The 13,618-nt window shown below is 49.9% G+C and overlaps 1 protein-coding gene and 1 long non-coding RNA gene across 7 annotated transcripts in view; one reads left to right on the top strand and one right to left on the bottom strand.

Moving 5' to 3' along the window:
• Positions 1 to 11,533, top strand: part of HIF3A (hypoxia inducible factor 3 subunit alpha) — a 28,739-nt gene extending 17,206 nt beyond the window's left edge. For all 5 annotated transcript variants that reach the window (XM_038528511.1, XM_038528509.1, XM_038528510.1 and 2 more), the window contains 4 exons: positions 3,833 to 4,104; positions 5,087 to 5,204; positions 6,596 to 6,677; positions 8,843 to 11,533. In XM_038528511.1, coding sequence (XP_038384439.1) covers positions 3,833 to 4,104; positions 5,087 to 5,204; positions 6,596 to 6,677; positions 8,843 to 8,940 — 570 coding nt within the window. In that variant the 3' untranslated portion in view covers positions 8,941 to 11,533. The remainder of the gene's footprint in view (positions 1 to 3,832; positions 4,105 to 5,086; positions 5,205 to 6,595; positions 6,678 to 8,842) is intronic.
• Positions 118 to 13,616, bottom strand: LOC102152105. 2 transcript variants are annotated; one of them, XR_005354560.1, is made up of 4 exons: positions 13,541 to 13,616; positions 7,356 to 7,512; positions 3,336 to 3,469; positions 118 to 1,090 (listed from the first exon to the last, which is right to left on the bottom strand). It is a non-coding gene; the product is annotated as an uncharacterized LOC102152105 (long non-coding RNA). The 2 variants fall into 2 exon arrangements; XR_005354559.1 differs by lacking the exon at positions 118 to 1,090 and having other exon boundaries at positions 1,097 to 3,469.
• Between the last annotated feature and the right edge of the window lie 2 nt (positions 13,617 to 13,618).

The raw sequence follows: 13,618 nt of genomic DNA, 5'->3' as shown, positions 1-13,618 counted from the left end.
TTGGTTCTTTGGATAGATGATGGATGGATGGATACTTGGATGATTGAGTGTCTAGATAAATGACAGTGATATGATGTATTATCTATTGCTGCATAATAAATCATCCCCAAACAGAGCACCTTGAAAGAAGTAACATTTATTTAGTCACACTATTTCTGAGATTCAGGAATCTGGGAGCAGCTCAGCTGGTTTTTGCTGAGTCCCTTGTTTGGATGAAGTCAAGCGCTCCATCAGGGGTTCAGTCATGTGGGGCTAGAGGATCCACTTCCAAGCTCATATACATGGTTGTTGACAGTCATCAGCCCCTCACTGGCTCTGGCTGGAAGCCTCAGTTCCTTACCACATAGGCTGTCTGGCTTTCCCCAAGGCAAGGAATCCAAGAGATAACAAGAGTGAGCCCAAGACAGAAAATGCAGTCTTTTATAACCTAATCTCAGAAGCAACTATATTGTATTGGTCATACAGACCAACCCTGATACAATGCAGAAGGCATCTGCATACACCAGAAGGTGAGGATTATTGGGGCCCCCAATAATTCATGTCTCTCCCTCCTGCAAAATATACTCACCTCCTCCCAAGTGCCCCCAAAGTCTCTTCCCATGACAGCATCAGCCTAAATCTGGAACCTCATCACCTACATCGGGTCTGAGAGTGGTGAAGCCCTCACTCTGTTGGCCTGTGAACTAAAGAGACAAGTTATGTGCCAGCCACATGCCCCATATACAATGGTGGGACAGGCACAAAGTAAGGCCATGTGTTCTATTAAAAAGAGCGAGAGGATTGGAGCGTGTACAGGTGTCACTGGTCCACAGCAATTTTGAAATCTGGTTGGACAACTGTGGGAAGTTCCTTGATGAGAACTTATTCCTACTACTTTCTCCATGGTTCTTGACTCCACCCTCTAGACTAGACTCCTTGCTTGGACTCCTCCTTGCTTCTTCATAAAAGGTAATATGTTTTTGCAGCTGAGAGGGTTTTCATGACCTGCTTTCTTGTGAGGGGACTTTGGTGACCCAAAGGCTCTTTTCATTTAGTAACCATCTCTGTCCCTTTCAGTCCAAGCTGGCAACATTTCTGTTTATATATTAATCTGTAAAAAAAAAAAAAAATGTGTGGGTCTTATGTGAATCTCTTTGGAGTTCACTCCATTACACAAAGTCATGCCCATGATCTCTTTGAGATAAGCCCCTACCTTGGGGCTTTTACTGAGATGCTGAGTGACAGTGTCTGGAAGTTTAATGGAAGCCCTGTTGTCTGATTGAGAAGACACATCCTTAAACTTTAGAGTGCCGTTGTCTGACCTTTGATCTTTCCAAAGCCATCACCAAGAATTTTATAGTCACACCTTGGGCTTCATCTTTAGACCATGCCTTCCCAAGAGTGCTCTTTTTGGCTCAGGTTTAGCATCCTTTGCCATCTGGGCAAACACAAGGTGAAGGCTGCAGTCCTCTGGTCTGCCAAGTCTATCCAAGAGTCCTGACATCAGCTACAAGCTTGGGAGGCCCCAGGGCCATCCTCACTTCAGATTAGCTGCCTACAAATTCAGAGATTCCCACTGAGTCCCTCAGTTTCAATAATTGCTAGAAGTAGCTCTAGAGAGACACCCCTGGGTGGCTCAGTGGCTGAGCATCTGCCTTTGGCTCAGGGTGTGATCCCGGGGTCCTGGGATCGAGTCCCACATTGGGCTCCCCACGGTGAGCCTGCTTCTGCCTCTGCCTATGTCTCTGCCCCCTCTTTCTCTCTCATGAATAAATAAAATCTTAAAAAAAAAAGTAGCTCTAGAACTTAGGACAGCACTGGACTTATGATAATAGTTTTATTATAGCAAAAGAATATTATAGCCAAAGGAAGAGGTGCATAGGATGGAATCTGGGACCAGGAGGGTCCCACATGCAAAGCTTTCATGACCCCAGAGACATATCACGCTCCTGGGAGCATACATGGTGTATCACCACACCAGGAAGCTCACTCAAGCTGTGATGTCCAGAATTTTGTTTTTTTTAATGATTAATTTATTATTTATTTGAGAGAGAGAGAGAGAGAGAGAGAGCGCACATGCATAAATAGGGGGAGGGGGCAGAGGTAGAGAATATCCAAACAGACTCCTGCTGAACACGGAGTCTGACATGGAATTCGATCCCAGGACCGTGAGATCATGACCTGAGCTGAAACTAAGAGTTGGATACAACCAATTGAGCCAGCCAGGTGCCCCAGGTGTCCAGTGTTCACTGAAGTGTCATTATGTAGGCATGACTGGATTATTCACCGTGTAGTTAACCTTAATCTTCATCTTACCTCCCTGATACACATGCTTCCCCTGGAGGTCAGTCTGATCTCACGTGGCCCCAACCCTCTTATCACACGGTTGGCCATTCGGGCATGATCAGCCCCCAGCTTGAGTCATCTTGTTGGCACAGTATCAGATATGGCCCCAGGGGCTCACCCTGAGGAGCAAAGACATATCTGGCCACTCAGGAAATCCCAACGAGCTGGGGCAAAGACCACACCTCATTTTGGGTAAAGTTGATGCTTCACAGGGAGGTTGAGAAGCTTCCAGACCTTCAAGTTCCAGCTCCTTCTGTTTAGCATTTCTCTTCTTAGGGCACCTGGGTGGCTCAGTGGTTGAGCGCCTGCCTTCAGTTCAGGTTATGATCCTGGGTCCTGGGATCGAGTCCCACATTGGGCTCCCCCCAAGGAGCCTGCTTCTCCCTCTGCTTATGTCTCTGCCTCTCTCTGTGTCTCATGAATAAATAAATTCTTTAAAAAGAAAAGATTTCTCCTCTTGCCTTTACTCTGAGTGGCAAGAAGAAATCAGGCAGCTGTTCAGCATTCTGGCTGGCAATTTCAGAGGTGGATTGCCTGGCTCACTAGTTATGTGTTCTGAGTTCCACAGAACTGCACACAACACTGGTGCTAAACTTTAGTCACTTCACAACAAAAATCCCCTTTCCTCCGGCTTCTGGTCACGTGTTCCTCACCTCCCTTTGAGCCCTCCCTGGCCAGCTCCTTGTGCTTCATGTTTCCATTAAGTTTGTTCAAGGCAATCTAGGCTCTGACAGGCTCTTCAAAGCCCTTCCGGGCCCTGCCCTTGCCCCACTACCCAGTACCAAAGCCACTCTGCATTTTAGGCTTTTTGTTAGGGCAGCGCCCCACTCTTGGGATCAAAATCAAAATTTTACTTGCTGTTTGTTTCTGGGTAACACACTCCCCTAAAACTGAAAATAACAAGCATGTATTAGCTCACATAATTTCTGGGGATCAGGGGCCTGGGAGTCAATTAGCAGCGTGGCTTTTGCTCTGGGTCTCTTGCGAGATTGCAGTCCAGATGTCATTACCCAGGGCTGCGGTGACTTGAAGGCTTGAAGGGGACTAGAGGGTGCACTTCCAAGATGACTCGCTGGTTTGCTGGCGGGAGGTCTGTTTCTTGCCATATGAGCCTCTACGTAGGGCTTCTCCCAGAGCACGTGACCTGAGAGAGTTTGCAGCAGAAACAGAAGCCATGGTACCTTTATAACTTGATGTTCAGAGTCCCACACTATCATCCCCTCAATATTCTATTGTTCCCAGATCAACCCTGGTCACTGTAGTAGGGGGCTATACTAGGACATGAACACCAAGAGGTGAGGATCCTTGGGAGCCACCTTGGGGACTGGCTACCAGAGTCCTTCCATCCATTCTACAGATGAGGAAAGTGAAGCTCAGACTCTTTTTTTTTTTTTTTTTTTTTTTGTGAAGCTCAGACTCTTGACGTCAGCCACACAGGCACACAACTCAGAGGTGGTAGAGCTGGGACTCAAGGCTCTTGTTCTTAACCTCCTTCTGCTTCCCGCAGGATGTCGATGCTCTGGATTTGGAGATGCTGGCCCCCTACATCTCCATGGATGATGACTTCCAGCTCAACTCTAGTGAGCAGCTACCCAGGGCCTTCCACAGACCTCCAGGAGCCATCCCCAGGCCCCGTGCACGGAGCTTCCATGGCCTGTCACCCCCAACCACTGAGTCCTCCTTGCTGCCCCGCTGGGGGAGTGACCCCCGGCTGAGCTGTTCCAGCCCTTCCAGAGGGGACCCCTCGGCCTCCTCCTCCATGGCTGGGGCTCGGAAGAGGTGAGGATATAAGGGGAGGGACACCCCCTGTCTTGTTTCTGCCTCCTGTTTCAGCCCCATCCCTCATCATTCCTCCTGCTGACCTGCTGGCCTCTGCTCCAGCTGGGCTCTCGGTGTCCCCAGCCCATGCCATGTTCGTTTCAACCTCTGTTTTTGCCTCAGCTGTGCCCCCCCACCCCCACCCCAGAGTGCCCTCCACTGTTCTCTTTGTTTATCCAGTCCACCAGAGCCCTCTCCTTTGGAACAGATTTTTATCTGGCCTAGTGATGATTTTTTGTCACAGTTAAAAGGACATTGCAAGTGTCAAAGCAACTGTCTAAAACCAAGTTTCCTAACACCTTTGAGAATCTGTGGAAAGCTATGGACTCTTTCCCAAGAACATTTACACATACATACAGACGCACAATTTTGCATATAATTTCAGAGGGTTCATGTCTGCCTTCCAGAGACATTAAATTACTAATACTCGAGTTTTTACTTTCCACGTTGTAGGCATGTGCCCATTTAGTGTCCAGAATGGTCCCTTTACTATCTGTATGAGGCTTTATGGATACATCTCATTATTTCCCAAGGCTCTCAGCTTGGTGCTGGATATACAGTGGGTGCCTAAATAAAGACTTACTGAACAAGGGAGGGAGGAAATTAATGAATACAGCAGATGGATGGATGCTGAGTGGGTGGGTGGTAGATGGATCACTGGATGAATGGGAAGATGGATTGGTGGATGGGTGGGTAGATGGGTGGATGTATGATTGGTGGATGGATGGGTGGATGTATGATTGGTGGATGGAGAGATGGGTAAGTGGGTAGATGGATGGATAGATGATGGATGGATGGGTGGATGATGGGTGGATGGATGGGTAAGTGTATGAGTAAAGGAATAAACAGGCACTTGGGAGAGTGAATGAGTGCTTATCACCTGCTTACAGTGGTGCCCACACCTGCTTGGGTTGTTGTGTTCTGAGATTCTGTTTCCCTCCAGGACCCTAGCTCAGAGCTCAGAAGACGAGGCTGAGGGGGTGGAGCTGCTGGGAGTGAGACCCCCCAAACGGTCCCCCAGCCCAGAACCCGAAAACTTCCTGCTGCCTCCCCTCAGCCTGGTATGTTGGGTGACTCATGTGATTCTCTGGCCCTCAGAACCTAGTGGCCTTAAGCCTACTGTTTTATGGGTGGGAAAACCAGAGAGGGGCAGGTACCGGCTGAAGGTCAAATGGAAGGTCAGTCATCCAGGTGAGGCTAGGACCTTGATTTGCTAGCTCAGGTCAGGGGTATGGAAGGGCTGTGCAAATTTATGTAAGTTGGTGGTAAGTTCTAAGAAGAAAAATTAAGCAGGGTGAAGGGGAGAAATGACAAATGTTAGTAGGTATAGGAACCTCCTCTTCTCCCGAGAGCCTCCCCCCAAACCTAGACAGTTCTTGGCCTTGGATTATTAGCATAGCATTAAGAGTCCAGACACTGGAGTTAGAATGACTTAAGTTCAAGTCCCAGGTCTGCCACCTAGTAACTGTGAGACCATCGGGCAGGTGGATGGGACCACTGTGAACCTCAGTTTCCTCATCTGGGAAGTGGGATGGTTACATCTCACAGGACTCAAGAGAAACAAATGAAATTAGGCCCATCCTTAGTGGCTGTGATAAATAGTATAAAAACAAGCAAGCAAAGGCAGCATCCCGTATCCCGCCTTCCCCCATCTCCCTGCTTCCATCTCACCTCTGCTGTCCTTTCTGCCCTTTCCAAAACCCGTCCTAGGCTGCACCACTTCCTCCCTCCAGGACCTTCCGTGGCTCTCTGGCTCCTCACTCAGAGCAGGGCTATTTGTGGTTGATAGTATCAACAGCTGATACTTACTGAGTGCTTACCTTGCAGCAGACACTGTACTAAGTGCCTTTCATGATTAAGTTATTTAATCCCCATGACCACTCTTAAGATGTTGTTGCCATGATTGTTACTATTAGCATTCACATTTGCACATGAGAGGACAAGCAACTGCATGGGTCAGTGTCTAGGAATCAGCAAGAGGTGGTGCATCACCATGGGGCCAGCAGCATGGGGAGCTGGCACTGTCCCTTGCCTGAAGGCACAGGGCAGAGGGTGGTCACTCGATCCTGGAGACAGTAGGTCTTGTGAGAGCCAAAACTTTCCATGGCGGGACACAGCCAACCCAGGACAACCCAGCAGAGATGCAGCTAGATCAGATACCCTTGCTTTCTTGTCCATCGTGCTGGCATCTCCCGTTAACATGAACATGCGGAGCAAGGCTGCATGTTGATTGGGTCCATGTGCATGGTCTACCTGCTGGGGCACAGGTGAAGGGCAGGACGGGGCTCTGGAGGGACACACGGAGGAGATGTAGGACATTGGCTTAACCCACAGTCACATAGCCCATAAGTGACCGCTGGACCGTGCAGAGCTCTTAACCACATTGCACCATCCTGTCTCCTGGGATATTGATGACGATGATGGTGGTGGCAGCTTTGTCTCTCTCCTACAGAGTTTCCTTCTGACAGGAGGGCCAGCCCCAGGGAGCCAGCAGGATCCCAGCACCCACCTCCTGGAACTGAATGAGCCCCTGCGTGAGTAGCAAGGCCCTGGATCCCTCTCTCCCCAAGAAGGTGCCCCAGATGGCTGAGGGGGGGCAATCCAGAAGGTTGGGGGCAGCTGTCAGTGCCTGTATGCAACCCTGGTAAAGACAGACATCCCCTTTCTGCTCTCAGCAGCACTGTGAGGAGGAAAGAGAGGCCCCGAGGGGTAGAAGGCAGAGGCTTCCCAGAGCTGCCCTTTGGGGTGGAAGCTGAGCCCAGGCTCAGTCTAGGCCTCCCGGAGCCTGTGTCTGATTATGCTTTGGGCTTGTCCTGCCTTGGTCATTCCCAGCTACGTGGCTTTGGGAAATAGTTTTTGCTTCTGGAGCCTTGCCTCCTCCGACAGATGTGTTATAATAGTTCTTACCTTAAGGAGATGTGTGCAGGAACTGTGGAGGGGCAGCACAAGGAGAGCCCAGCACAAGATCTGATTGGTAGTAAACACTCAAGAAATGTCTGCCCTCACGCCATGTTGGCCTCACAGCCCCGCCACTGAGCCACAGAGCGAGACCGGCTGCTAGGCTTGTTTGCGCTACCATCCTCACCTTCCAGCACGCCTGTCAGTAGCCAGAGCTCCACTCCAAACCTCCACACATCTGACCCAGGCCTCCTTCCGCTCCAAACTCATCCATGGCTCCCTAGTGCCCTTCCGAGAAAGAACAGGCTCCTCACCTTGTCCTCCAGTCTCTGCGGGGTCTGACTGCTGCACATCCTCTGTTCCAGCCACAGTTACGGTCTTTTGTTTGGTTCATTCTGTCCTTCAGACACGAAACAAAGATTTACTGAACACAAATAAGTGCCAGGCACTGTCCTGGGAGCTGGGACACACCTGTGAACAAAACAGAAATCCCTGCTGTCACAGAGCTGAAGGGAGGCAAGGGAGGGAAACACATGCTTCTGGGAAAAATAATGCATGCAAAGGGAAAAGGAATTCTGGGGTGGGGAGCGGGGGGGGGGGTGGGATTTCAATTTCAAGTAGCACAGTTAAGAGTGGTCTCATTGAGAAAGTGACATTTGAGCAAAGACTTGAAGGAAGTGAGAGAGTGAACCATGAAAATTTCTAGGGGAAGAGCATTCGAGGTGGAAGGAAGAGCAAATGCAAAGGTCCTGAGGTAGAAGCGTATCTTAGCTGGGGAAAGCAAGGCCAGTACAACTACAGCAAAGAAGGAAGAAGGGTTGGGGGACTAATTACATGGGGACTCCAGAAGGCATCCTGCTGACTTTGAAGCAATCTGGCTTGAGGAGATAGCCTCAGGGCCTTTGCATATGCTGATCCTTCTGCCTGAAATGCTTTTCCTTCTATTCTTTGCCTAATTACTGCATCCTTTAGATCTCAGATCAAATATTACCCCTTCTGTGGAGCCCTCCCTAACTTCCTAAGCTCATGGCTCATATATGGGTGTTTGTCATTTGATTTTTAGCTGTCCTCTCCCTGTGGGTATGAGCCGTGTGAGGGCAGGGGCCAGGCTTGTCTTGTCACTGCCATACTCTACAGTCTGGGTGAGGCAGGGCAGTGGCTGAGCACAGAGCAGGGCCTCAGTACATGTTTGTAAAGGAAGAACTAAGATTTATCTAGCACTCACTCTGTGCCAAGTTTTGTGCGAAACCTACTGTATACATGATCGAACTGACACCCCTTGCTGGAACTCAGGACGGGGAGTTTCGTCTGTCCCATTACCTGCCCTGTCCCCCATGCCTGGCACACAGCAGGTGCTCAATAGATATTTTCCGAATGGGGTAGGTATAAGTAAGTACGCCTGTTCCCTCAGTGACGACAGCTCATTTACTGAGCGCTCACCAGTGCTAATTATCGTTCAAAGCACTTTACAGGGATTCACTGGTTTACTTCCCACAGCAGCCCTGGAAAGGGAGTAGCAGTAGTCCATTTTGCAGATGAGGTAGCTGGTGCAGAGAGAGGTGAAGTCACCTGCCTCGGCTCACACAGCAAGTAAAGAGCGGCAAACTCAGGCAGCATCTGGCTCCAGCTGCCTTAAACATCCCGAGCACCCGAGGTTCAGAGATTAGAACTTGCCCACGATTTTCCTACGATGTGAATCCAGGCACGCCTGCCTCGCCACCCACGCTTTTAACTGTCATGAGGGGAAGATGGGTTTGGGTAGTAATTCCCCACTGGCTGACCTTCCCATCTTCCCCCACAGGCCTGGGCCCCTCGCTGCTCTCTCTCTACCCGGATGAGGACACCGTGGAGCCCAGGAGCCACTTCCAACCAGCGGTGGGCTTGGCCCAGGCCAACTGAGCCAGGCCCTCTTCCCTTCTCCCTGCCACTCCCCAGAAAGGACCTCAACCACACTCCACGCCGGCAGCCAACGCACAGGATGGGGGTGCCAGGAGAGGGGTTCCCTCTCTCTTCTTGGTGGCCCCTGCCCATCTTGGGCCTACCTCAGCTCTCACCCCTCTGCCCCCGACATCTGGGGGCTCTTTGGGGTGGTCTCAGCTCAGTGACCTCTGGGAGGGGGGTCCCTGGAGCCCTCCTCCTCCTTCTCTCAGGACTTCCCTTGGGGTTCTCAATACTGCTTACCTCATCTCTTTCTCCAACTCTCCTGGCTCAATTTTGGTAATTGGGGGGGGAGGGGAAGGTTGGGATTCAGACCTGTGTTTCTGGGCTCTGGGGAGTATTGATAACCATGATCACCTTTCTTTCCATCCATCTTTCTTTTATTTTTATCCTTGTTGTTTTCATGATGTTTTTAATCGCTATGAATTGCCTGGGGTCCATGAGAATGCAGGACCCTGATCCCCCCTCCTCCCTCAGGTGTTAATGGGGAGGGGCCTCTGGCGCAGACTTCACCCCTAGCAACTTCTGATCAATCCCTTAGCCTCCCAAGTGGCCACCCCGCTCCACCCGCCCCTCCACTTGGGACTTCTGCTGCCCCCAGCCTCGCCGGGACACTAGCTCCATTTACGGGCTTCCTATTACCAGGGGTAACCTGCAGCTTCCTCTGCTCCCGGACCATGCAACCTCAAGCTCTCTATGCTTCTAGACCACACAACCTCAGACCTTCTCTAGTCCTAGACTGCACAGCCCCCAGCAGGTTGGGTTCAGACCCCATATCCCCCAAACCCCTCTTCTCGTCCTGGACCCACCACCTCTAGCACTGTCTCTTTTCATACTTCCGTGGTCTCCTAAGTTGTCTGGTTCTAGGTCTCACAGCTCCCAGGTCCCTCAAGCTCCAGAGCCTACACCCACCAGAGTCCTCTGGTTCTAGAACTCACTCTGACTTCCTCTGGTTCCACACCTTTCTGTAAATAAGTCTCCCTTGTACCAGATGTCACATGCTCCAACTCCTGCTGATTCCACCTCTTACAACCAACAACTGCCTCTGATTCCAGACTGAACCCACAACCCAAGCTTCGTATTGGTTTTAGTCTTCCTCATGTGTGATACATTTGGCTCCAAACCCAGAATTCCAAATTTCTAAGTCATTTTGGTGGTACACTTCACAATACCCAGCTCATTCCTTTTCAACTTTTTACACTCAACACTTGTTTTTCCAATCAAAGAGGAGTAAAATGAGTTTTATGTCACTCTTACAACCATTATAGTACTTCCAGGGCAGACACCGCACGCCAGGTCTCTTCTGCTCTAGACCTTGTGACCTCCAACATCCACTGGTTCCTGACTACATCACCTTTAGAACTTGCAGTTCCCAGGACCCTGTGATTCCAGAGATGATGATCTTTTTTCTCTGATTTTTGAACGTGGCTTCAGATGTCTTCTGATTCCAGACCTCACCCTGTTAATTCCTGTGGTTCTAGACCTCACAATCTCCAGTTTGCTCTCCAAATCTTATGACTCCAAATTACTCTAGATCTAGAACTTAGCTTTCAGACATCTTCTGATTATAGACCTTGCCTTTATACATTTTTCTGGTTCTAGACCCTACAATGCCCAACTCCTGATTTTAGATCTAGATCTTATGACTCCAAAATCTCTCTGGTTCTAGAACTCAGTTCTTAGAGTTTTGTGAATTCTATTCTTGCTCTATAGATTCCTCTGGTTCTAGACCTCACAGCCTCCAGCTATCTCTGACTTCAGATCCAAATTCTTTTGGTTCTAGAACTTAGCCTCCAGGTGTTCCTGATTCTACAATCTGGATGTCACCCTGTGGATTCCTCTGGTTTGGATTCCTCTGACTCTCTGATTCCAGACCCCATCCTTGTAACTCTATTCTAGGCTTCCTATCCTACTCAACTTGCCCCACTTCCTGTTCTGTCTCAAGTCTTCCCATTCCAAGTCCCTCTACTAGGGGACTTCATGCTCAAGCCTCGCCATCCTCAAGCTCATACCTTACAGTTACCCTGTCCTAGAGCCACCACCACTGCCCCCCTCAGCTCTCCAGGGATGCACTTACCTTTACTTTACCCCAGGTACCTGGGGGGCCTGGGGCTCCCTTTACAATCCAAGAGACTTCCCCAGCCGCACAGAGACACGCACAGCCCTATCTGCATATCACAGGGTGGGGAGAGAGGCCAGGACTCCTCAGTCCTCTACGACCACCTTTGTGTCACTCTTACCCTCCAAACCTATTTCTACGATGGTGCTACTCTGGGTCTCCCACACAAAAAGGCCTCCCTCTCTCAGCTCAATTCACCCCCTTTTTGGAAGGCACTTCTCACTCTGTTTTGTCATGGGATGGCCTATCCAGATTGGTGCTATGGGGGAAGAGGGTCTGGGCCCTCTCTCCCTCAGGGGGTAATCTGGGCCCTCAAATTAGGTTCCGGGGAACTGGGCTGGGTTGGGGAGGGGAAGGGACTGGACCAGCCACTCTGGCTCTGAAACCCACTAATTTCTACACCACCATAAAGATCTTGCCTTGGTAGGCACCAGAGCTCCGTGTGTTGACTCATCTGTGGGGTTGCTTCAGGGTATGTGGGTACACTGGCCGTTCCATGTCGCTGTGAGTGTGTGTGTGTGACTGTGTTCCTATATGGGTCTATGTAAAGTTGTATGCCTGGAGATGTTGTAAATCTATATATGTGTTTTTGTGACATAATTCTGTGAACCTGTGAGGAGTGGGGAGTTGTAATTCCTTCTACCTGTATGTTAGTATCTGAGTGAAATGATTCTGCTTTGTGTTTCTGGTTACTTTGGGTTTCTGTGTTCCTGAATGTGGGAGGTTTTGTGGTGTTACAATTATGCTTACACATATGGGACTGTTTTGACACTATCATTCTGTATACTGGTATCTGTATGACATGGTTCTCTGTACTTGAGTGTGTGTGTGTGTGTGTGTGTGTGTGAGAGAGAGAGAGAGAGAGAAAGAAAGAGAGGGAGAAAGAGAGACTGCGTATCTACAGATTCAGGTGCAGATGGGTGTGCCTGTTCTGTCCCATCTCTGTATGACTTTTATAATAACCCTCTTCCTATGTTCCATGCAGGAATCTTTTTTTATTACTACTTTAAAAAATTTTAAGTAATCTCTATACCCAATGTGGGGTTTGAAATCATGACCCCAAGCCACGTGCTCTACTAAAGAAATAAAACTTTCAGGCCTCGTTGCTCCCTTGCCTAAAATGCTTTTTTCTTCCTTCCTCCTTCACACTTGGTTATCTCCTACTCATTTTCAGCTCTTGGTTCAAACATTCCCTCCTCCAGGAACTCTTCCCTGCTTGTCCAACAGGGTGAGCCCCTCCTCTCCCCTCTCAGGTCTAGGTACTCGATACCACTCTGAGTATTTTATTGGACTGTGTATAAAAAGTGCTTACTCTGTGTTAGGCCCTCTGCCAAATACTTTATTCCTATGATCTTATCAAATTTCCGCTAATCATATATAATAAGCACAGTTATTGTCCCCATTTTACAGAAGAGGAAACAGGTTCAGAGGATGATCACTTGCCAGGGTCACACAGCAGGGAAGGACTGAGCTGGATTCGAATCCGGGATTCAAATCCATCACAGCAGCCTTCCCATACACACTTCTAAAAATCTCAAAAATCTAGAGTCTAGGGACAGTGGAGTAGGGCTTAAGAGCACAGAATCAGATGGGACAAGGTGAAGTCCTGGCTCTGCCACTCTCCTTGTATGACCTTGGGGAAGTTGGTTGACTTCTACAAACCTCGGTGTCCTCAGTGGTAAAATGGAGCTGATACTATAATCTACTTTCTAGGCTGATTGTTGGCTATGATACGAGGTGGTGGGATCAGGCTGTCAGGACAAGGCGACTGAGAAGTGGGACAGCTGTGGTTGTAGGATGGGAGCTCCAGCAGGGCCTTAAATGATTTAGTGCCATAGTTCCACAGGAGGAGCAGTTGAAGGCTTGGAGAGGATGGTCTGCTAGGATGTAATGGTTGGGGTGTGTGTGTGTGCATCTGGAGATGTCGCCTGGGGCTATCCTATTCAGTGTTTCCTAGGTAATGCAGTAGAAAGAGTTTAGGTTTTTCTAAGGCCACTGTTGCAGGCTGGGGACTAGGAGATGAGGATGAAGAAAGGAGATGGTGCAACAAACTTCTGGGCCTTGCTCAGGACTAGGGCATCCAGAGCGCCTTCAGTTAACAGATGGAGATACAGTTAACCTTCAGGGTTGGAACTTTAGTCTCTTGGTTTGAGAATCCACGCATTTTTCAGAGGGGGGTAATTGCCCCTAATTGCTCAAGGTCACCCAAATAACCGGCCGTAGGGCTAGTCTCCCGGCTCTGGTTCTGCGTGGGGCTGCCTTGCAGCCACACCCACCCACCCAAGAAGACCCCTCCAGAACTTCGGCGGCCTTCGAACACGGCGACTTCGCGAGCGCGGGCCCGGCCAGACCTTCCCCGCTCGCCCCCGCCCCGCGCGCCCCCTTTCGCCCTCCCCATTGGCTCCTTCTACGAAGGGCGCTGTCTAGGGTCCCTCTGGTCACCTTGTCCTCCGCGCGCTCTATGGCGAAAGGGCCCTGCGCAGGCGCGCGAAGGGAGCCTTCGGGGCCCGCGCTTTACGA

Source organism: Canis lupus, chromosome 1 (genome assembly GCF_011100685.1).
Source record: "Canis lupus familiaris isolate Mischka breed German Shepherd chromosome 1, alternate assembly UU_Cfam_GSD_1.0, whole genome shotgun sequence".
Classification (NCBI taxonomy): domain Eukaryota; kingdom Metazoa; phylum Chordata; class Mammalia; order Carnivora; family Canidae; genus Canis; species Canis lupus.
This window is presented reverse-complemented; position numbering and strand designations above follow the sequence as displayed.